Source organism: Pogoniulus pusillus, chromosome 37, assembly GCF_015220805.1.
Source record: "Pogoniulus pusillus isolate bPogPus1 chromosome 37, bPogPus1.pri, whole genome shotgun sequence".
Lineage (NCBI taxonomy): Eukaryota > Metazoa > Chordata > Aves > Piciformes > Lybiidae > Pogoniulus > Pogoniulus pusillus.
Window position 1 is genome coordinate 1796348 of NC_087300.1, and position 23179 is coordinate 1819526.

General features: G+C 59.0%; 1 protein-coding gene across 1 annotated transcript; it reads left to right on the forward strand.

Moving 5' to 3' along the window:
- The first annotated feature begins 407 nt into the window (after window positions 1-407).
- On the forward strand, window positions 408-19931 carry TRIT1 (tRNA isopentenyltransferase 1). The gene is made up of 11 exons (XM_064172539.1): window positions 408-898; window positions 9505-9645; window positions 10090-10188; window positions 11018-11166; window positions 11994-12136; window positions 12360-12471; window positions 13066-13178; window positions 13971-14048; window positions 15640-15749; window positions 16710-16827; window positions 19297-19931. The coding sequence occupies exons 1-11, from the start codon at window positions 494-496 to the stop codon at window positions 19419-19421; spliced, it is 1593 nt and encodes a 530-aa protein (XP_064028609.1). The 5' UTR covers window positions 408-493; the 3' UTR covers window positions 19422-19931.
- Window positions 19932-23179: the final 3248 nt, after the last annotated feature.

A 23179-nucleotide genomic window follows, 5' to 3' on the forward strand; every position in this document is an offset into this window, starting at 1 on the left:
GGACAGTTTCCCGAGGCGGCGATAATCCCTTCCCCTCCGAGGGGGGCTGGCTGCCCACGCCCCTCCCCGGCCCGCAGCCTGCTGCTCCGTGTTGCTATGGCGAAGGATGTGTGTTGCCAGGGAGAGCGGGCACCGCGGGGATACCCTCCTCCCGCCGTCGCCGTGGCAACCGTTTCCCTGCCTTCCCTCCTCTCCGTCGCCACGGAGACAGCCGCCCGCTCCCCATCTCCCCGTGTTGCCGTGGCGATGAGGAGGGGAAGAGCCTCCGAGGAGGCTGCGGTTGCCGTGGCAACGCGCCCCTCTCTGTTGCTATGGCAGCAGCCCCGCTCCTCATCCTCCTGCCCTGTTGCTATGGCAACAGCATCCTTCCCACCCCGACCTACAGCCCCCACCCCCCCCCAACAAAGAAAAGGTAGCCGCGGGCAGAACCCACTTGTGGACACGATTCAGGTGTGGGTGGTTCTGAAGGGAGGTGGTGCCTGGGGGGGCCCAAATGGGGCCGGAGCCGTGGGGATGGGCGGCGGCCAGGGATGGGGCCAGGGATGGAGCCCCAGTCCGGAGCCCAGGGCAAGGCGGGGGACCAGGGCTGAGGATAGGAACCCCCGCGGACAGAGGGAAACAGGGCTCAGGGCCCGGCCCCGTTCTCCCCGCGGGTGGCCCTGGCCCAGGCCCCGGCTCCGGCCCCGTCCCGCCCCCGTCCCGCCCGCCCGTCCCCATGGCAGCCGCGGGGCCGGGCCGGGCCATGGCTGCGGCCGCGCTCTCCTTCGGCCGGGCCTCGTCGGCTCCCCTGCGGCCGCTGGTCGTGATCCTCGGAGCCACCGGCACCGGCAAATCTGCGCTGGCGCTGCAGCTGGGGCAGCGGCTCGGCGGCGAGATCGTCAGCGCCGACTCCATGCAGGTACGGCCGGGCCCGGCCCCGGGGCGCCGCGGGAGGGCTTGGAACGGGCCCGGGAGTAGGCCCCGGGACCGGCGGGCGCTGGCGCCGGGCTCGGGGCCGGGGAGGGCCGGAGCCAGGCCGCTAGGAAACCGCATTCGGGCCTGGGGACCGGAGACACAAGAGCCGGGCCCGGAGGAGGCCGCGGCCGGGCTGGGGACCGGGGAGCACAAGAGCCGGGCCCGGAGGAGGCCACAGCCGGGCTGGGGACCGGGGAGCACAAGAGCCGGGCCCGGAGGAGGCCACAGCCGGGCTGGGGACCGGGGAGCACAAGAGCCGGGCCCGGAGGAGGCCACAGCCGGGCCGGGGACCGGGGAGCACAAGAGCCGGGCCCGGAGGAGGCTGCGGCCGGGCTGGGGACCGGGGAGCACAAGAGCCGGGCCCGGAGGAGGCCACAGCCGGGCCGGGGACCGGGGAGCACAAGAGCCGGGCCCGGAGGAGGCCACAGCCGGGCCGGGGACCGGGGAGCACAAGAGCCGGGCCCGGGGAACACAAGAGCCGGGCCCGGAGGAGGCCACAGCCGGGCTGGGGACCGGGGAACACAAGAGCCGGGACCGGGGAGCACAAGAGCCGGGCCCGGGGAACACAAGAGCCGGGCCCGGAGGAGGCCACAGCCGGGCCGGGGACCGGGGAACACAAGAGCCGGGCCCGGAGGAGGCCACAGCCGGGCCGGGGACCGGGGAAGGCCGCGGCCGGGCCGGGGAAGGCGGTGTCCGGGCGTGGGCAGCGAGGAGAGCCGGGGCCGGGCTGGGGATCCCTGACGGGGCTCTGGGCCTGCCTGAGGGCGCCGGGAGCTGGCCTGGTCCCCTGGGCACACAGCTCCACTGTGCGGGCTGCAGGCTGTGCGCCCCAGGGGACCCCAGACCCCGCGGCTGAGTGGCTGTGGGGAGCGGCCCCGGGACAGATCCTGCCTGCTGGGTGTGCTCCTGCTGCCCTGGTGCCGGTGTCCCTGCGTGGAGCCAGCGGTGCTCTGCTCCTGGGGAGCTGTTAGCTCTGAACAAAGCTGTGGAGATGAACTTGTTCAACCTTCCCATCCCAATCAGTTCCCCTTTGGGAAGGAAACCAAAGAATATTTCAGTTTTCACCTACAAAAAGCTGTGTGGAGGTGCAAGGACCAGCTAACAGAGAGAGCTCAGCAGCGAGAGTTAATCAGCAGCAAGTGACACCCAGGGGCACTCCTGCAGGTGTGGATCTTCTGCCATGTCCCTGGGTTGTGGAGAGCTGCGTGGGATGTGGAGTGAGTCCTGCCTAAAAAAGAGTCAGGCTGGGTGTGAGGAGGAAGCTGTTGGCAGAGAGAGTGATTGGCACTGGAATGGGCTGCCCAGGGAGGTGGTGGAGTGGCCGTGGCTGGAGGTGTTGAAGCCAAGCCTGGCTGGGGCACTTAGTGCCATGGTCTGGTTGGTTGGGCAGGGCTGGGTGCTAGGTTGGGCTGGAGGAGCTTGGAGCTCTCTGCCAACCTGCCTGATTCTGTGATTGTGTGTTTAGGGGACTGGAATGCTGCCTTATGATGAGAGGCTGAGGGCCCTGGGGCTGCTGAGTCTGGAGAAGAGAAGGCTGAGAGGGGATCTAATAAATGTTGATAACTGAGGGCTGGCAGTCGGGGGGGGGACAGGCTCTGCTCACTGCTCCCTGGGACAGGACAAGAAGCAATGGATGGAAGCTGCAGCATAGGAGGGTCCAGCTCAGCACAAGGGGGAACTTCTTGACTTTAGGGGTCCCAGAGCCCTGGCACAGGCTGCCCAGAGAGGTTGTGGAGTCTCCTTCTGTGGAGCCTTTCCAGGCCTGTCTGGATGTGTTCCTGTGTGCCCTGAGCTGAATTGTGTGGTGCTGCTCTGGCAGGGGGCTTGGACTGGATGAGCTCTTTGTGTCCCTTCCAACCCCTGACATCCTCTGATCCTGTGACTCCACAACCTCTCTGTGTAGCCTGCTCCATTACACTCACAGCAAAGAAGTTTCTCCTCAAGTCGAGGCTGAAGTTTCCATGTTCCAGTTGGTGGCAGCTGAAGGCCAGCACTCCCCTCCTCCCTCACCAGCAAAGTGACAGCAACGAGAGATGGGAGAGAATATCCCAAGTGATGTTTGCTGCTTGCTGTGGCAGTGTCTGTGATCTCATCTCCTTGCAGGCAGCAGTGTGGAGTACACTGCTTGCACAGTCAGGGTCAGTGAACACCAAGGAGCCTTCTCTGGTTTCTTCGGTCCTAACTGTGTTCACCTACAAGAGCTTTATCACAGGATGTAGATTTCAGCCCCCCCCTCCCAGGAACTTTGTTATTGTTTAGCAAAATATTTTCCTTCCCAGTCAACACTTTGTCTGTTCTTTAATGCCTGAACTCTCTGTCAAGTTTAATGTTTGACCTATTTATTAGCACCTTTAAAAGAAGCTCTTTTCTGCCAACACCACCTCTTGCCCTTTGTGCAGCCACCTCCTGGTTTCCTCTAGGAGGCTGCTGCTGCTGGTTGGTTGTATCCGAGACAGCTTAAATGTAAACACTTCCTCTCCTGAATCTGGAGCAAGCAATCAGAAAGCTTTATATTCGTGGCATGTTTTCCTCAAGCTCCTGGGGAAAAGAGTATTTGAGTTCTGAGCAGAATTGACAAAAAGCCTGCAGGGGTAAAACGTTCACAGGCAGGATGCAGAAGCTTTGCCCAGTGCTGTCTGGCTGTGGGTTGATGTCCTCCAACTGTTGGGAGCCACCAGGCAGTGCTGGTGTTGTGAGCTTTTAATGTGTTCTCTCTAAAAGGGGTCTGCAGAGTCCATCTTGCTCTCCTTCAGCCCAAGGTGGGACTCCTGGGGGCTGCTTTTCTCTGCAGACCCTCTCTGGGCTGTGGTGGCTTTTGAGGGGCTGCTGTTTAGTTTCCAAGGTAAGTTACTCTGCTCCAGTGCTTGCATTAGAAATGTCTTTTAGCAGGGTTCTACTGCTCCTGACCTTCCTGATCTAGACCAGCCCTGGAGCTTTTGCTTAGTGCCTGTTTGGGCACTGTGAATGCTCTTTGGTTGTCTGACCTCGTGGTGACCACCAGCCCAGCAGACAGCAGCCTTTACTACTGGGCTGCTGAACCACAGAATGGTTTGGAGTTGGAAGGGGCTGTAAAGGTCATCTAGTTCAGACCCCCTGCCGTGGACAGGGATGCTTCCTGCTAGACCAGGTTGCTCAAGGCCCCATCCAGGCTGGCTTTGAACACTTCCAGGCTTGGAGCCTCCACAGCTTCTCTGGGCAACCATGCACATGGTGACTGTAGTGTGTGTACAGCAAGTGAACCACAGAATGGGTTAGGTTGGGAGGGACCTCAGAGCTCATCCAGTTCCAACTCTCTGCCATAGGCAGGGACACCTCCCACTACAAGAGGTTGCTTAAGGCCTCATACAACCTGGACTTGAACACCTCCCTGGGAAACCTGTGCCAGTGTCTCACCACCCTCACTGTAAAGAACCCTTTCTTAACATCTAGTTTCAATCTCCCCTCTTCTAGTTTTAAACCCATTTCTCCTCATCCTGTCATTCCCAGACCGTGTCAATATTCCCTCCCCAGTCTTTCCTGTAGCCCCCTTCAGATCCTGTAAGGCCACTCCAAGGTCTCCTCCAAGCCTTCTCTTCTCCAGGCTGCACAGCCCCAACTCTCTCAGCCTGTCCTCAGAGCAGAGCTGCTGCAGCCCTCTCAGCATCTTGGTGGCCTCCTCTGGACTGGCTCCAACACTTCCATGTCCTGCTTGTGCTGGGGGCTCCAGAACTGCCCCCAGGGCTGCAGGTGGGGTCTGAGGAGAGCAGAGCCAAGGGGCAGAATCCCCTCCCTTGCCCTGTGCCCACACTGCTCTTGCTGCAGCCCAGCACAGGGTTGCTGTCTGGGCGGCACTCACACTGCAGGCTCCTGTCGAGCTTTGCATCAGCCCAGACCCTGTTCCTCAGGGCTGCTCTCAGCCATTCCCCACCCAGCCTGGAGCTGTGCTCGGGATTGTGCCAACCCAGGTGCAGGACCTGTGAGTCCCGCACAGAATCACTAAGGCTAGGAAAGACCTCTCGGATCAGGAGAAGAGACCTGTGAGGTCACTGAAGGGGGCAGCCCTGCGAAGAGCAGGTTTCTGCTGCATCCTGAGCTCCGCAGGCGTGGCCGCAGCCGGCTGCTCCTTCCCGTCTCCCGCTGGTGGATGTTTTGAAGCGTGGATTTTGTGCTCTGGTTGTTTCAGGTCCCACTATGGGAATGCAGGCGCTGGGAGGACTCTGGCTGCAGGCACCCAATGGCATCTGGGCTTGAGTGGCTCTTGTCCTCCTTTCCTTTTAATCTCATTCTAGCGTGACTGCGGAGCGAGAGCCCAGCAGCGCTGCTGCTTTATCCCGGCAGGCTGCGTGCTGGCGGCGAAGCCTCTCGGCGTGGCGAGGCAGCCTGGGCCGCCTGAAGGCTGGGCCTGGAGCAGCTCCTGTCTGCGCCTCCCCCACCACGCTCCACTAACCCCCGTGCCCTGCTTAGGCAGGCTGCAGCCAGCCAACTGCGGCTGCTCTGGGGCTGGCTTTGTTCCCGGGCAATATTGTCTCCCGCTGCCCTGTGCCTGTGCCGCGCAGCGCTGGCGCCGGGCTCGGTGCGGCAGAGTCGCTGCGCTGTTAAACCTCCCATTGCTCATTCTCGACTGACAGCTGCCAGCGACCCTGCCGCCCTCGGCTCCCTCTCTCCATTCATCCCCGTGTCCTGGGTGGGCTCTGCGGAGCTCTGACAAACGCTGGCAGTGTTTTGGGCAGCTGCCGGAGCTGCAGCCAGGCTCGGGAAGGGGCCGGGGAGCCCCAGCCCCACCTGTTCCTGCACACAGGCACCCCTCTATCTCCTGGAGCTGTTCGTCATGGCCCGGAGTCGCTGTGGTCAAATTACAGATTTAGCTGCTGCCTGCCTGCAGCTCAGGAGCTCTGCTTAATCTGATGGCCTCTTAATCTTTCTTTTGTCCTTTCTGTTGACGTTTGTCATCCCAGCGAGGTTCCTTTAGGAGTAAGTCATTCCACGGAGTGAATGGCAGAGCAGTGAGCCCTGGTGCCAGCTTGCTGAAGGGCCCCCAGCCCTGATCCCACTGTCCCTTCTGGATGTCACCCTCCCAGTTGGCAGTGCAGTCTTTCTCCGGAGCCTGTCGTTGCACACTGGGTGTGTTTGCTGGTTAGTGTGTCAGGTCAGGACAGTTTGGGAGCCTTGGCTGACATCCTTCTTGTGGCAGGAGAATGAATTGTGCCACCCCAGCCTGGTTTAGGTCCTCCATAGAATTATAGAGCTCCATGATCATCCAGTCCAAGCTATCACCCAACCCTATCCAGTCATCTAGACCATGGCACTAAATGCCTCATCCAGCATGAAGATTTCACAGGGGCCAAGGGATCTCTTCAGCTGAAAGATCCCTTGGCCCCTGTGAAATCTTCATGCTTCTCCCAGCTGTAGGTGGCTTGCTCGTGTTTGGGGTCCCTGTGCTGTATGTGTCACCTTTGCAGCTCTGCTCCCTGCACTCAGGACAAAGATAGAGTGACAAAAGGGTAGAGTTGGGGTTTGTGCATGAGACTGGTGGCAAAGTAAGGAGTCACGGAATGGTTTAGGTTGGAAGGGACCATAAAGGTGGTCCAGTTCCAACCCCCTGCCATAGGCAGGGACAGCTCCCACTACAACAGGTTGCTCAAGGTGGTCTTGAACACCTTCAGGGAGGTTGTGGAGCACAGAAGCACATCTTTGATCACATTGGGTGCTTCTGTGCTCCACAACCTCCCTGGGCAACCTGTGCCAGTGTCTTACCACCCTCAATCTGTGCCAGTGTCTCACCACCCATCAAGAACTCTCCCTAACATCCAGTTTCAGTCTCCCCTCTGCCACTTCAAACCCATTCCTCCTCATCCCAACCTCGACCTGAGGATCCTCACCATTTCCTTAGGATCCACACAGCCCTGCTTGTGTCTCCTGCCTCAGTTTCCCCATCCTTTGGGAGAGCAGACAGCTCAGCACCGGCATCTCTGAGACTGCCCTGCCCGGAGGCTGGGTGGGGGTTGCAGCAGCAGAGGTAGGAGGACGCCGTCAAGGCTAAGCATCTTTAGTCCCCCGGCTCGGATTCGATGTCTCGGAGGCCCTGCTGCTCCAGGCTGCTGCTAATCTGTTTTGGGGCCTTAGAAAGCAACAAAAGCTTATCTGAGCTGCCTGCTGAAAATAGACAGGAGCGGCGGGAGGACGGCTGGGAGCGAGGCGCTGCCGACAGCCAGCTGGTGGAAACCTTCGCCGGGCTTTGCTGGGTGTGTGTAAAAGGCTGCCTTTGTTTCCTCCCGGCCCACACACTGACACCGCATTCCTCTTCTTGTTGCCAGATTATTTGGGGAGGCTCTCGCTGGTTTAATCTCCGGGAGAACCTTGGAGGATTGGAGCTTGAGCTGTAAATCCCAAGCTCTGCCCGCGCAGGGCACCAGGAGCTCTTTCTCCCTCTCTCTCTCAGCCCTTCTTGTGTTGACTGCGATTTCAAGCAGACGAGTGGGAGCTGGAGGAGCTGAAGGTCTGGAGTGGCCCTTGCAGGGGAGGGGAGAGAAGGCACCGAGCCAAAAGTCGATGAATTCAAAGGCTTTCGGTGCCGACTGGAGGCCTGTGCTGAATGGTGCTGGGTAATGGAGGGGAATCAATAGGCTGCTGCCAGCCACGGGGCATGTTGGCAGAGAGCTGCCTCTTGGGCCTCTCCTCCTGTCTGCTCAGCATCCCCTGGGGCCAGCTGGGTTTCTGCAGGGCAGAAAGGAAGAGCATTTGGTTGTCCTCCTGCTCCCCCCCTCGTTTCCTACCCCCGGGGCAAGCCTTTCTCTGCCGAGAGACTGGAACAGGAGCTGGCCCTGGCCTTCACCATCCAGCAGCAAGTGCAAGAGTTAAGCAAGACAGGGAGTGTCTGCCAGGCTGCAGCCGGTTCAGCTGCCCCAGCAGCTCGCATGACTGCTCCAGGCAGGGATCAGGGATCGGGCTTCCCTGCTCCACTAACCTCCCGGCGTCCCTTCTGCCTGTGGGTCACCTCAGTGTCACCTTGTCCTTCTGTCTGGGACCAGGGGAGGCAGTGGGTGGAGGCTGTGCTGCAGCCCGAGGCTTGGCAGCTTCTCAGAGGGGATTAGAGGGAAATTTGTTTCGGGAAGTCTGGCTGGGGAGGCTTCTGGGTGATGGAGGAGGAAATGAGCACAGACATTTTTCCAGCCCTTTCTTCCTTCAGTTTATCCTGGGCTGCAGCAAGAGCAGTGTGGGCACAGGGCAAGGGAGGGGATTCTGCCCCTTGGCTCTGCTCTCCTCAGACCCCACCTGCAGCCCTGGGGGCAGTTCTGGAGCCCCCAGCACAAGCAGGACATGGAAGTGTTGGAGCCTGTCCAGAGGAGGCCACCAAGATGCTGAGAGGGCTGCAGCAGCTCTGCTCTGAGCACAGGCTGAGAGAGTTGGGGCTGTGCAGCCTGGAGAAGAGAAGGCTTGGAGGAGACCTTGGAGTGACCTTACAGGATCTGAAGGGGGCTACAGGAAAGACTGGGGAGGGACTACTGACAAGGTCTGGGAATGAGAGGATGAGGAGGAATGAGTATGAAGTGGCAGAGGGGAGATTGAAACTGGATGTTAGAAATTTCTTTGCAGTGAGGGTGGTGAGAGACTGGCACAGGTTTCCCAGGGAGGTTGTGGAGCACAGAAGCACCCAATGTGACCTTTGATTGGGCTGTGGCTGCAGCTTTCTGCAGCCTGGAGGGTGGATTTGGCATGTGGCTCAGGTGCTTGCTGCTGGCATCAGAGGGTGCCTTGGCTTTTTACCAGGAGTGCTCCCAAGGGGTTGGTTTGGGAGCTTCCTGCTCTGCTTTTAGCTGTCTGGCTGATTGAAGGTGCACCTCAAAGCAGCAAGATGCTGCTGGTTGCACTGATCACTGTCTCCTGGCACCTTGACACAGGACAGTGCCACTTTTCTCCTGTGGTCACTGATCTGCACTGATGTCTTTTGCTCTCCTCTGTGCCTGTCTGGCTCACTGAGAGCAGGTGTTGATGCGAGGCCTTTAAGGTGTGTGTGGGATGAGACGCTTGGTGTGTGCTTGGAAGCCTCCATGAAGTTGCATGTTGCATCCAGAGAGATGCTGGTGTGTTATAGGAAGCAGTGATCCTTGTTCCCAGATGAGTGGAGAGAGACACACCTGAGCTTTTAGCTGCAAGGGCAGCAGGTGAAGAGATGGCAGCTTGGAGGCAGCTGCCCTCGTTGTAGCAGAGCTCTGGGCTTGGCTGGGTGCACTGACCGGGCTCTGACACCGCGCTCTGACTGCTCACTGAACCTTTCCATCCCTAACCACAGGGTTCCATCAGAGCAGGAAGGCAGTGGTGAGCAGTTGGACTCATGGTTCATGTCTCATGGGCAGGAACAAACACCAGAGAGAGGCAGTTTGGCCCTGGCAGCAGCAGGTGTTGGCAAGGTTCCTGCTGCCTTGCCTGAGCAGGGTTTGTGGCCATGCTGAGACCAGGAGGGGCTCAGAAGGGTGATAGTGGCAGAGAGTGGCTGTGCTTGGGGGAAGGGGCAGCAATCAGTGAGGATTTTGTGGGACACAGAGGTGAGCAGTGGTCTCTTCTCTTCCCCAGGTGTACAAGGGCTTGGACATCATCACCAACAAGGTTTCTGCCCAGGAGCAGCATCTGTGCAGGCACCACATGATCAGCTTCGTGGATCCTCTCGTTGCCAACTACACCGTGGTGGATTTCAGAGACAAAGCTGTGGCTCTGATATCCTTTCACTGCTGCCTGCCTGGCCAAGCAGATAGGGACTTTCCCTCTCCAGAGCCAGGCCTGCAGGAGGGATCAGTGTTTGCATCAGCCTTGGGCTCTTCATGCTACAACTAACTCCAGTGTTCAGAGGATGCTGCTGGCAAGTGGGACTTGGAGCTTCTCTTACCCAGCTGATGCTAAGAGCTGCTGCTCCTCAGGGCTGGCTGGGGAAGCAGCAGTGCTGAGCCAGGTATTGCCCTCCCTGGCTGTCCCTGAGGTTTGGAGGTGCCTGGCATGGGTAGCAGAGGATAGTAGTGAGAGATGAGTGGCATCTGTAACTCTGTCCTGCAGCCCAAGTGGCTCTCCGGGGCTGGGAGAGTGGAGCCTGTGCCCCACCTATCTGCTCCCCTCAGCTCTCCCTCCCAGCCATGCAGCTCTGCTTACGCTCCCTGACTGTGGCACATTGAAGATATCTTTGCCCGAGACAAGATCCCCATTGTTGTGGGAGGAACCAACTACTACATTGAGTCCTTGCTCTGGAAGGTCCTTATCAACACCAAGGTACTTCTGGGGGGCAGTGTATTCCTCTGAGAAAGGGCCAGCCCCACCTTCAGGGCAGGATTCCTGCAACTGAGTGTGGCACTCCCTGAGCTAGTGGGGCAAGGACAAGCACAAGTGCCCTGCTCACCCTCTGGGGCTGGGGGGCCCTGTCTTGTGCTGGCCTTGCACATGGGCTGTAGCAAGAGCAGCAGGGCAAGGGAGGGGATTCTGCCCCTTTACTCTCCTGAGACCCCACGTGGAGTCTTGTGTGCAGTTCTGCAGCCCCCAGTACAAGCAGGACATGGAAGTGTTGGAGCCAGTCCAGAGGAGGCCACGAAGATGCTGAGAGGGCTGCAGCAGCTCTGCTCTGAGGACAGGCTGAAAGAGTTGGGGCTGTGCAGCCTGGAGAAGAGAAGGCTTGGGGGAGACCTTGGAGTGGCCTTCCAGTATCTGAAGGGGGCTACAGGAAAGGCTGGGGAGGGACTATTGACATGGTCTGGGAATGACAGGATGAGGAGGAATGGGTTTGAAGTGGCAGAGGGGAGATTGAAAGTAGATGTGAGGAAGAAGTTGTTTGCAGTGAGGGTGGTGAGACCCTGGCACAGGTTTCCCAGGGAGGTTGTGGAGCACAGAAGCACCCAATGTGATCAAAGATCACATTGGGTGCTTCTGTGCTCCACAACCTCCCTGGAGGTGTTCAGGACCAGGTTGGATGAGGCCCTGAGCGACCTGTTCTAGTGGGAGCTGTCCCTGCCTATGACGGGAGTTGGAACTGGCTGAGCATTGAGCTCCCTTCTAACCTAAACCATTCTATGAGTGGCTTGACTCAGAGCTGTCGTGTGCCCCACAGGAGAAGACCACCACAGCCCCTGGACCAGCCACGGACAGGAAAGTGGAGCTGGAGCAGCTGGATGGTGTGGAGCTCCATCGCCGCCTGAGCCAGGTGGACCCAGAGATGGCAGCCAAGCTGCACCCTCACGACAAGCGCAAACTGGCCAGGTGAGCTCGGGCTGCTGGGGGGCAGCAGGGGCCAGCTGCTCTTCCCGAGGCAATTGTGTGCCTGGGAACACAGCTAGATAGGCTCTCCCACCCCAGGTTGGGTTATCTGAGACCTTTGGCCACTCAGCTCACAGTTTGAAGTGCCTTTGGGGTGCAGGACGCTGCACTGCTGCTGTACTCTGGGGCTGCTCCTGCTGCCGTGCCCCAGCAGCAGGGTTTATCTGGAGCTATTTAAAGAGCAAGCTGCTGTGCTGGCTGAGTAACATAGCTGAGCTCTGTGGGAACAGCACGGCAGCAAGACCAGGCTTGCTGCTTCGGCAGGCCCATCCCAGCCGAGCCCTGGCCCCGGGGGGAGCAGAACACAACGCCCACCCCATTCGCACGGTGCAGGGGGATGGAGGGTTGGGCACCCAGCACAGCTTCCTCCACCTCCCTGCCTGGGCTGGACTGAACTGGTGGCAGATTCTTCGCAGCAGCGGCACCGCTGGCCCCTTCCCCGCAGCGCTGCCTTGCTGCAGAGGGCAGGGCTGGAGCCAGAACCTCATCCCCTGCAGGGCTTGTCCCGGTGCCAGGCTGGAGTGGGTGGCTCTGCTCTGGGCTCCTTGGGTGCCATCGCCGGGCTCTGCACTGCGTCGCACCCGCGGGACTTGGGTGTGCTTGGGATGCTGGGCACGGGAGGGGAGCAGAAACCTGCCCTCCCCCCACAGGGGAGGGTTGGATCACAGCGAGTGTCTGCGGTTCCTTTTGCTGGAGCCCCCAGGGCTGCTGGGGAGAGGGCAAAGCTCTCCCTCACCCAGCCTCTCAGCTCTGGCTGTCTCTGCTGACAGGAGCCTCCAAGTGTTTGAAGAGACTGGGATCCCTCATAGTGAAATCTTGCAGCAGCAGCAGGCAGAGGAGGGTGGGGGGCCCTTAGGTGGGCCCCTGAAGTACCCACACTGCTGCATCCTGTGGCTCCATGCAGACCAGGCAGGTGAGGGTGGCTGAGCGGGTGGCAGGGTTAGGGCTGGCTCCCTGCTCCCGCCCCAACCTCCTCCCTGCTGAGACATCAGCGGGGGCGACAGAGCCTCATCCCCCTCACCTGCTGGGCCCTGCCTTCACAGCTGGCTCAGGAGGCTGGCAGTGCCCGGCAGACCCTGGCACGTCGTCTGGCTGCCCGAGGGCACAGCTCTGAGCGTGTCCTGCTCTCCTGCCAGCTCTGGACCAGCGGCTGGAGCAGCGAGTGGACGAGATGGTGGCCGCGGGGCTGCTGGAGGAGCTGAGGGACTTCCACCGGCGCTACAACCAGGAGAGGCTGGCAGAGAACCGGTGGGTGAGGGGCAGCTCCTGGCCTGCTCTCAGCCCCGCCTGCTACACCCTTAAAGACCTAAGACCTCCAGTGCAGCAGCTGAAGTGTATCACTGCTCCCAGGCCTCTCCTGGCAGTGCCTGCTGCTGTGGCAGGACCAGCAGGTGGGATGGATGCCTGCCTTTCCTGCATCCCACTTCAGATCCTGGAAGGCCACTCCAAGGTCTCCTCCAAGCCTTCTCTTCTCCAGGCTGCAGAGCCCCAGCTCTTGTAGCCTGTCCTTATAGATCAGAGTTGTTCACAGAGCAAAGGGCCCCTGTGGCTCTCAGTGTTGAATGGACCTGGCCTGGGCTGTACCTGCCAAGTGCTGCCACTTTCCTTCAGTAACAGTTCCTTGGTGCTGCCTCAGCGTTCACACAGCAAAGCTGATGTGAGGCTGGCATCAGGTGCACCACTCTGTGTCCTTTGTGTGCCCAGCTTGGCTTGTCCTCTGAGGCCATGGGCTTGTGTAACCTGAGGGGGTCCCTGCAGGGTGGGACCAAGAGACTTCAGCTGTTCTGGGGAGAGTGGAGATGGAGGAGGAAGTGGCCTTGACCTTCTTGTCTTGTTCTCCAGGCAGGATTACCAGCATGGCATCTTCCAGTCCATTGGCTTCAAGGAGTTCCATGAGTACCTTGTCAGTGAGGGGAACTGCTCACCTGAGACCAGTGCCCTGCTGCTGCAAAAAGGTGGGGGCAGCTCCCTCTGTGCCCCCTGCACCTCCTGGGGACGCTGGAACCAAGTTCAAACCCTGGGGTGGGTCTTGGTGGGGCTGAGTTGCATCATTCTCTCTGCATCTTTCACTTCTTCCAGCCTAGGGAGGCAGAGACTCCTTTTGTGGTGTTTGGAGAGGTTCTCTGAGCACACCCAGAGCAGTTCCTCCTTTCCTCTAGGCCTCCTTGCAAGGTGGAGCACAGCATGGCTTGGGATCTGGGGCTGGGGTCCTGGCTGGGGTGTGAAAGCTGTGGAGAACAGGGCTGAGAAGAAGGGATGAAGCAGAGCTCAGTATCTGGTTCAGCAGCAGGATGGTGGGGAGGGATCTGGTGGATCACAGCTTGATGAGATGTGTCTCTGGGTGCTGTGCTAGGGGAGAGAGCTGCTCTGCTGCTCAGCATGGTGGACGTCCCAGGCAGAGTCAACCAATGTTGAGGAGGCTTCAGTGTGAAGGGGAGGTGGAAGCTGAGGGACCCACAGAAGTGCTAAAAGGCTTGAAAACAAGCCTGGTGCAGAAGGGCCTGGTTGTGTCTGCTCAGGAGATGATGAGGGAGGCATCTGAGGAGTCTGGTGCCAAACCTTGCAAGGCTGTGCAGCGGTGAACAGTCCTCTGCGCCCACCCTGGGCAGCACGAGGAGTCCTGGGCTGTGTCTGTGCAGAGAAACGTGCAGCTGGGGGCCAGGAGGACAGTGCAGCCCCTGAGCAGCTTTGTCCTGCCTGACAAAACAGAACTAAAGCTGCTCTTGTTCGTTCCCTCTGCTTCCAAGGGATCCAGGCCCTCAAGCAGGTGACCAAGAGGTATGCCCGGAGGCAGAACAAGTGGGTCCGGAACCGCTTCCTGAGGCGTAAGTTCTCTCTTCCCCCCTCATGCTCCCTCCTCTCACATCTCAGCCCTGCTCCACAACCTCAGGCCCTGCTCAGGCCTCACCTCAGCCCTGCTCCACAACCTCAGGCCTCACCTCAGCCCTGTTCCACAACCTCAGGCCCTGCTCAGCCCCTCCTTATTTTCTCCAGGCTGAACACCCCCAGCTCCCTCAGCTGCTCCTCCCCAGCCCTCTTCTCCAGACCCTTCCCCAGCTTCATTGTCCTTCTCTGCACCCACTCCAGCCCCTCGATGTCCTTCTTGGGGTAGAGGCCCCACAATTGGACCCAGGATTTGGGCTGCAGCATCCCTACAGCCTGTGCTGCCAAGGGGGCTGGAGGAGGGGGTGCCCAGCACGGTTCCTCTCCTCATGCACCCACTCATGCTCCCTGCACAGGGCACAGAGCCCACTTGACAGCTGCCCTCTAGATTAGGAGCAGGAGCCTGCTGGCTGCTCATAGCCTGGGCCATGCTCACCACGGTGGCAGGGAGCCAGCAGGACTTCCCCATCCCAGCCCCAGCCTTGGAGCAGGGCCAGCAGCAGCAGCTGGGAGCCGGGCACTTGTTGAAAGGTGCCTGGTAGGGGCAAACCAACAATAGTGAAAAAAACACCCAAAAAACAAAACCAAAGGGGAAAAAAAGAGGCAGGGAGAAACTGGAATCAAAAGCTGGGCTTTGACTGAGGTGCAAGAGCTCTCTTGGAGCCATGTGCTTGGTGGCTGCTTCTCACCTTTCTGGTGGCAGGTGTGCTGCAGAGCAGCCCTGTGGGGAGCTTGTTTGTGGTTACAGCAATAAAAAGCAGCACCTGCCTGGCACTGGCACACAGGGCAGCCTTGGTGGCTTTGTCCCAGCAGGGCCCTCTGTGCCCCGTGTCTGCAGGCAGGTGAGTTGGAGGCACAGAGGGTACTCTGATTGCAGCTGTGATGCCCTCATGCCAGGCTGGGGGAGGCTGAAGGGACGAATCATAGAGAGGGTTGGGTTAGAAGGGATCTTTAAAGGTCACCCAGTCCAACCTCCCCTGCAGCCAGCAGGGACATCTGTAGCTAGAGCAGGTGGCTTAGAGCCCCTAAAAACTTGACCTGGGATGGTTCCAGGGATGGGGCAGCTCCCCTGGATCTGGGAAACGTGGGCCAGGCTCTCACCACCCTCAGTGTGAGAAATTCCTCCCCTCTCCAGTCTGAGTCTCTTTCATGTCAAACCCTCCCCCCTTGTCCTGTCCAGTCAGGCCCTGCTCAAAAGTCTGTCCCCAGCTTTCTGCTCACCTTTGAAGCACTGAAAGGCCACCAGAAGGGCTCCCTGGAGCCTTCTCTTCTCCAGGCTGAACAACCCAAACTCTCTCACAGCAGGCTGCCAGCCATGAAGATGCTTGCTGGAGGTCTTAGGTGTTCTTGTTCTTTCCTTAGGTGGTGCCCCCCACAAGCTGGCATCTTTGGTGATTTGGGCTCTAGAAAGGCTGCTGCTGTTTGCTTCTGGTTGACAGCCACACAGGACAGAGCAGGTCCCCCTGCTGGCAGTGTGGCTCCAGGGGTGCTGGGGACAGACTGGTGGTGACCTGCTTTTGTATGTCTCTGTAGGACCCGGGCCCAACGTGCCCCCAGTGTATGGCCTGGAGGTGTCTGATCACTCGAGGTGGGAGGAGGAGGTGCTGAAACCTGCTCTGGAGATTGTGGAGAGCTTCATCCAGGTACTGGGCAGCTGGAGCTGATACAGGAGCCCTGGCTGAGCAGCCAGCCTCTTGGTGGTCTGCAGGCCTTGGCACTTAGTGTCTTAGAACCACAGAATCAAGCAGGTTGGAAGAGAGCTCCAAGCTCCTCCAGCCCAACCTAGCACCCAGCCCTGCCCAACCAACCACACCATGGCACTAAGTGCCCCAGCCAGGCTTGGCTTCAACACCTCCATCCACAGCCACTCCACCACCTCCCTGGGCAGCCCATTCCAATGCCAATCACTCTCTCTGCCAGGAACTTCCTAACAACATCCAGCCTAGACCTGCCCTGGCACAGCTTGAGGCTGTGTCCCCTTCTTCTGTTGCTGCCTGCCTGGCAGCAGAGCCCAACCCCACCTGGCTACAGCCTCCCTGCAGGGGGCTCTGCCCTGAGCCTTCTCTGCTGCAGGCTGCACACCCCTGGCTCCCTCAGCCTCTACTCACAGGGCTGTGCTCCAGGCCCCTCCCCAGCCTTGCTGCCCTTCTCTCAACACCTTCCAGCACCTCAACATCTCTCTGGAATGGAGGAGCCCAGAACTGGACACAGCACTGCAGGTGTGGCCTGACCAGTGCCAAGTACAGGGGCAGAAGAACCTCCCTGGTCCTGCTGCCCACACTGCTCCTGAGCCAGCCCAGGCTGCCATTGGTTCTGCTGGCCAGATATTGAGCACTGGATGTTGAAGATACAGAGCAGGGCTGTCTGGTTGTGTGCCCAGCCTTGGCTTTCCTCCCTGTGCTGGGGGCTGTGGCTGTTGTCTAAGCTGGAAACCTCTCCTGCTGCTGGCACTCCATTGCCTGGCGTGGTGGAACTGCAGCAGTCAGCCCTGCTGACCTTAGTGCCTGGCTTTGGCAGGTTCTTGTCCCAGACTTGACCAAAGTGAACACAGCCAAGCAGATTTTCAGGGTGGAAACCAACTGGAAGCATGATTGGCTCCACAGGGACGTGAGCCCCCAGCAGAGCCTGTGAAGATGGAGTGGGATGTGAAGGAGAACAAACGGAGCCAGCGCCGCTGCGAGCTCTGCGGCAGACTCATCATCGGGGACAGGGAGTGGGCAGGTAGGGGCTGGGCTTGGGCAGAGGAGAGGGCCTGGGATGGGGCCCAGCTGTTCAGCACAGTGCTGCAGAGGGATGGAGCAGGGTGTTTGTGCTCCCTAGCACATGATCTTGGGCTTTTGAAGCCTGATGACAGCTCTGGCTATGAGAGCAGCCATTTGCAAGCCCAGAGGGGCTGCAGGAGCCACAGCAGCCATCTGCCAGGCTTCCTCCCTTCCCCAGTATAAACCCTGCCATGCTCTGCTCTCCTGCTGGACCTGGGCATCTGTACATCACATCGAGCCTCAGAGCTTGGCTAGTGGGGGCTGCTGGTCCTCTTCAGCACCTGAGGCAGAAAGCAGAGGTCAGATCTGTTTCTTCCAGGTTTTTGTGGTGTGAAGTGAGAGTTCCTCCCATGGTTTGGGGAGCTCCAGTACCTCCCCTTTGTCTGGGGAGGTTTATTTAGCAGGAGAAGAAGAAAAAGTATTCCTAGCTGTAGTGTTAATAGAAAGGGATTTTCTGTTTTCAATAGACTTACTTTAAAAGAGCTCAGCTGGAAGCAGATTAACTCAGTGAAGTTATCTGCACTGTGAAGCTCCTGCTGAGAATCAGAAACAAACAACAACAAAAAGTAGTGGAGGAACTTCTAACGGCAGCAGCAGTGGAGCTGGTAAATCTCCCCTGTGCTGCTCAAGTGCAGTGTGCACAGGCACAGTGCAAAGATAAAGTCCCCAGGTTTTGGGATTTGGAGGAGTTGCTGCTTCCTGGTGAGCTGGGAAAGTGCTGGGAGCAAAGATAGAAGCTGGCTCAGAACAGGAAGCTGCTTGCAGTGAGATCAGTTGGGAAGGGTAATTGTTGTTTTAGCCAGCCTCAGCTTGGGAGATGCTTTGAGGGAGCTCAGCCTCCTCCTAGAGGACTCTGAAAGCTCTCAGGTCTGTGCCATCCTGCCAGGTCCAGCAAGTTTTGTGTCTGAGGGAGAGCTCCTCAAGACCCTCCCCCACCTAAAACACTACAGCTGCATCTCCATGTCCTGGGGTCTGGCATCCCACCTTCTGAGAGATGATGGCAGTGCCTCTCTCAACCTGTGCTCTGCATCCAGCTGAATTTGTTTCCAGTCCCCAGATGGTGGGAGAAAAATGGTCCAAGGCCTGGGTGTCAGCTTGGAACTGCAAAATGTAGAAGCTGGAAGGGAAGTGAAAGCAGCAGTGGGAGCTGAGTCGATCTGCAGCCTGGTCTGTTTTGAAGTCAACTCAGAGAAAGGTCTGGGAACTGCTTCCCTGTGCCCCACCAGCTTTGGACACCTCCAGTTTCATTTAACTTTACATCTGAATGGGTTTCTGAGTGCACAGCCCCTCAGAAAGCAGCAGCAGCTGCCTCTGCTTCCAGCCACTGTGAGCTCTGGTGTTGCTTGTGGCAGATTGTGAGAGGTGAGGCTATATTTCAGGCCGGGGTGACCCCACCACGTTGTGATGAAGCAGCAGCTTTGCCTTGTCATCTCATCCTCTGGCAGAGAAGGATGGCTGGAAAACACCTGAGGGCCTTGATTCAGGGAGCACATACCCTGGGTTAATTGAAGCCCTGCTTGAAGAGTTTGCTGCTTTAATTGCTGCTCTGATCTCTTGGAAATAGCAAAACCACTCTGCTAAGGAGGCTGTGTTGGTCTGGTTAGACACAGCACCTTCTGCTTGGGTAATGCCACTGCCACAGGAGGGTTTGCTGCCCTTAGCTGTGTGATTTCAAACTGAAATGCAGCTCCTGCTGCCCTGCTGTGCCCAGTACAAGTTGCACCCTTGGCATCGGACCTCTGTTCCCATCCTGCCTCCTGCTGCAGCGCTCTGGTAGCTGGAGGCATTGCCTTGGAGTTATGCAAAAGCTTAGTTCTGCTGCAGCCTCTGTCCCCAGGTGCTCTGGGCATGCAGAGGATATCCCCGGTGCTGTGGTGCAAGCATCTGGGCTTACAAATGATGCTGGCAGAGCTCCAGGGGTGGTGGAGAGTTGCACAACCTCACCACCCACAGCCCGAGGGGTGCTGCTGCTGCTGCTGCTTTGGTGGCACTTCTGCCTTCTCCTGTCCTCCCAGCATCCTGTCTCAGCTGGCAGCAGACTTGCTGGGAGAGTTGAGTCCTGATGCTCTGGAGCCTCCTGCCTGCACAAAGGCAGGGTTTGTCCCTGGGCTGCCCTTCCTGGGAGGGTTGCTCACCTCTGAGCCTGAGAAATGGCCAGGGCAGGGCTTGGGATTCCCTTTCCTGTGGGAAGAGAGAGTGCAGTGCACTGCACAGGGAGATTGGGTGGGACATGGTGGAGTCCCCACCCCTGGGGCTCTTCAGAGGCCATTTGGGTGAGGTGCTTGGGGACATGGTCTGAGAGCTGTGCACAGGGAGGTGCTGGGTTGTGGTTGGACTCCATCACCTCAAGGTCTTTTCCAAGCAGGTGATTTATGATTCTCTGAGTCTCTTCTCCACAAGTAAATGCTGTGCTTGCCTCCCCCTGCAGCTCACACACGATCCAAGTCCCACCTGCACCAGCTGAAGAAGAGGAGGAAGCTGGAGGCCACCAGCCTTGCTGCAGAGACTAAGGGGGAGACCTCAGGGGAAGACAGCAGCTTGCTTGTGCCCTAGGCTTGCAAACCAGCTGGCCAAGGGGAGCAGCCAGGCTGCCACCTGCACAGCCAGGAAGCCACTTAGCCCTGGGTGGCCTTGCACTGAACCAGCTGAGTCACTCTCTTATTCTTTGGGGATGAGGCAGGTGTGCTAAGTGACGACCAAAGGCTGTGAGCTGCACCAGATCCTCTTCATGTGGCCTCATCGTGCCCTGTTCCTATGGTGCTCCAGCCCTGCCTGGGAAGGGCTGGGCCCCAGGGCAAGGCTGCTGGAAGCATCCTCCCATGCCAGGCCTTCATTCCTGCCAGAGATGCAGCATTGTCCTTGGAATGGTTGAGCCAATCCTGCTGGCATGAGAACCTTCTCAGGAGACAGAACTCACCCTGTGCTCTTCCAGCTTGGCCAGCAGTGCAGCTCCAGAGCTGAGGGAGCTCTTCCTGCCCTCGTTATGGAGAGGTTATAATTTCCCCCCTTTTATATGGAAATAAAAGTAGAAGTTGACTGTGGCTTCCCCTCCCTTTTAACAAACACCATTTGCTTGTTCCCTCTTTCTACCTGGCTCAGGTTCTCTGCTCTGGACACAGGACAAGGATGCCCAAGGCTGGTTCCTTCTTCCAGTCACCTTTTCTGCAGGCTCTGAGGCAGCTGAGCAGCTGCTGTCAGCTTGGTGGAGTCAGGCTGCTCCCTGTGCACAGAGCAGGTGCAGAAGGAGCTGGCACCTGTTAAACAGGAACTTGGGATGATCTCATCAGGTCTGCAGCAGATGAAGCTGAATTCCCGGGGGTTTACAGTGTGCTTTGGCAGCAGGAACTGGCCCCACATTTGAATCCCAGCTGCTGAGCAGCACAAACTTCCCTGTGCCATGTCTGCCAGGCACTTGTCTCCTCAGCGTTGTTCCTGGAGGACTCCAGTACTGTCTGTGCCACACTGCCCTGCCTGCTGTGCTGTGTGCCCCTGGGAGGGTCTTGTCCAGGGCATTTGGGATTCTCCTGACAAGTGCAGTCAAGATCAATCCTCCTGGGAGAGTTCTGGGCTGGCAGAGCACAATTTCTTCCCTTCAGCTGCTTGTGCCATGTGGCAGGAGCCATGTCTGGGGGCTCAGGCTGGGATGGGAAGGGCTGCAGGGGTGGATGTGCTGTGGCAGGCTCTGGAGGTGCCTGCCCTGGTGGGGACTGGCAAAACCTCCAGGTTGGGTTCCTCAGCAGCCACTTATTTCTGTAGTGCTCCACGGGGCAGCTGCTTGGGCTGTGTGCTAGGGCTGTGTGCTGGCTTGGGAGCCCAGACTGAGGGCAGTATGCAAGGAAGAGCTGGGAACTTGGGTTGGTTTTTCTTTGCCAGCACTGGGGCTGGACTTTGAAATGCTGGGCACCAGGTTTGTGTTACTGGCTCTGTCTGCAGTGCCAGCTGGAGCTGTTCTCCAGCCCAGGCTTGTTTGCCATCCGCTGTGACTCAGGTGTGTGTGCCCAGCACTGGAGCACACAGAGGCATGGCATGGAGCTGTGTTCTCACCTGGGTGCAGGTGAGTCCAGGAGTAAAGCTGTTAGGTTGTGGTTGGGCTGGGGATGAGCTGGGGGTGTGCAGTCTGCTGAAGACTCCAGGGGGACCTCAGAGCTGCCTTCCAGTACCTGAAGGTATCCTACAGGAAGGCTGCAGAGAGACTTTTCATGAGGGTGCCTGGAGACAGGCCAAGGGGGAATGGTTTGGAGCTGAGGAAGAAGTTCTTCTGTACCAGGGTGGGGAGAATATGGAACAGGTTGCCCAGGGCCACCCTGTGGCTGCCTCCTGCCTGAGGGTGTTCAAGGCCAGGTTGGATGAGGCTTTGAGCAGCTGAGTCTAGCTGAGAGGTGTCCCTGGGCATGGTGAGAAGGTTGGAGCAGAAGAGCTCTGAGGTCCCTTCCAACCTGAGCCATTCCAGGATTCAATTATTTCCTGATCAGGTGATGCTGTCATTTGCTGCTGAAGTGTTGAGTGTGGTCTTGTGATAGCCAGTGTGGAGGTGTTGAGTCATGATGGCCTGGCTCAGGAGCAGTGTGGGCAGCAGGACCAGGGAGGTTCTTCTACCCCTGTGCTCAGCACTGCTCAGGCCACCCCTGCAGTGCTGTGTCCAGTTCTGGGCTCCTCCATTCCAGAGAGATGTTGAGGTGCTGGAAGGTGTTGAGAGAAGGGCAGCAAGGCTGGGGAGGGGCCTGGAGCACAGCCCTGTGAGGAGAGGCTGAGGGAGCTGGGGGGGTGCAGCCTGCAGCAGAGGAGGCTCAGGGCAGAGCTCATTGCTGCCTGCAGGGAGGCTGTAGCCAGGTGGGGTTGGGCTCTGCTGCCAGGCAGCCAGGGACAGAAGAAGGGGACACAGCCTCAAGCTGTGCCAGGGCAGGTTGAGGCTGGCACAGAGAGAGTGATTGGCACTGGAATGGGCTGCCCAGGGAGGTGGTGGAGTGGCTGTGGCTGGAGGTGTTGAAGCCAAGCCTGGCTGGGGCACTTAGTGCCATGGTGTGGTTGGTTGGGCAGGGCTGGGTGCTAGGTTGGGCTGGAGGAGCTTGGAGCTCTCTTCCAACCTGCTTGACTCTATGGTTCTGTGTGCCCTGGCCAGGCTGGGGTCATGGGGGCAGCTGTGTGAGTGAGGGGTGGGATTCTCTGCCCTGCCTCTGGGTGCAGTCACCCTGCTGGCTGCAGAGGATTTCATCTCCTTCATCGGTTTAAGAGGAACTTTGTTATCCCCACAGATAAAAGTTGTTCCTCTGCTGCCTGAGCTGCCACTCTGCCTGTTCTGCTCACCAGCCTGAGCTGGCAGAGGCTCCTTCTCTCTGCCTTCTTTTGGGGGTGGCAGGACCCGGGGGGGGTCTCTCACTCTTGCCTGTGTTCACGCTGTGGCTGGACACGGGAAGGTGGAGGCTCGGCAAGGAGCAGCTGAGTTTGCTTCCTCAGAGGGGTGAGGACTGTCAGTGAGGGAGCAGCCAGCGCCGACAGCTCCCCCAGGGTTTGCTGGTGTCTGTCCGCAGGGCTCAAGGCAGGCACTGGGATCCAGCTCCTGGCACCGGCTGCTGCTGCTGCTCTTGCTCTGGGCCCTGCCGAAGGGGCAACCGCCGGGAAATGGCTCTCGGAGGCCAGGCAGAGCTCGCCGAGAAAGTTGTTGTGGTCTCAGGTTTCAGGCTGCTGTCGGAGCAGGGAGGGCAGGGGCTGGGGCTGGGGCTGGGGCTGGGGCTGGCTCCATCTGCCCCGCGCTAATCCCCAGACAAGCGCAGCTCTCCCATCTGTGCCGCCGCAGCCCCGAGCCCATCACACAGCCACTTAATCTAACTGGCTTTGGCCACAGATAAGGTCATTAATTACACCGGGATTAGAACCTGCTGCAGCCCTGCCCTGCCTTGGCTGCCAGCAATTGAAGTCCTGCCCTGGCCAGGCTGAGGGTGGCTGCTGGAGAGCTTGAGCCCGGGGCAGACCCTCGCTGGTGGGCATCATCCCCATGCCACTGCCTGCCCTAAGGGGGGGTGTCCTCACCTGGGCAGTGGTGTTGGGCACCTGGAGTGGGCTCCTCTCCCCAGGCACTGGGCATGGCTGGGTGCCAGGGGACAGCCTTGGGAGGAGTGCAGGGGTCACAGCAGCCAATGTGGCCCCAAAGACTGTGTCTCACTGTGAGGGGTGCATGGGCTGCATCCCACCCTCTGTGCCCTCATTGCTGCTGGCCTCCAGCCTTCACCAGCCTCCTCCATGGCACCTCACCAAGCTCAGCTCTCGCTCACTGCCTGCAGGGGAAGCTGAGGCTGCCTGACCCCCACTGCTCT

Bases quoted from the DNA above. Each gene is read 5' to 3' on its own strand.
- TRIT1 (XM_064172539.1), top strand. From the start codon at position 494: ATGGGGCCGGAGCCGTGGGGATGGGCGGCGGCCAGGGATGGGGCCAGG. The intron at 12,137-12,359 runs GTGAGGGTGGCT...CTCTCCTGCCAG, and splicing joins GCTCCATGCAGACCAGGCAG to CTCTGGACCAGCGGCTGGAG. The intron at 12,472-13,065 runs GTGGGTGAGGGG...CTTGTTCTCCAG, and splicing joins GAGAGGCTGGCAGAGAACCG to GCAGGATTACCAGCATGGCA.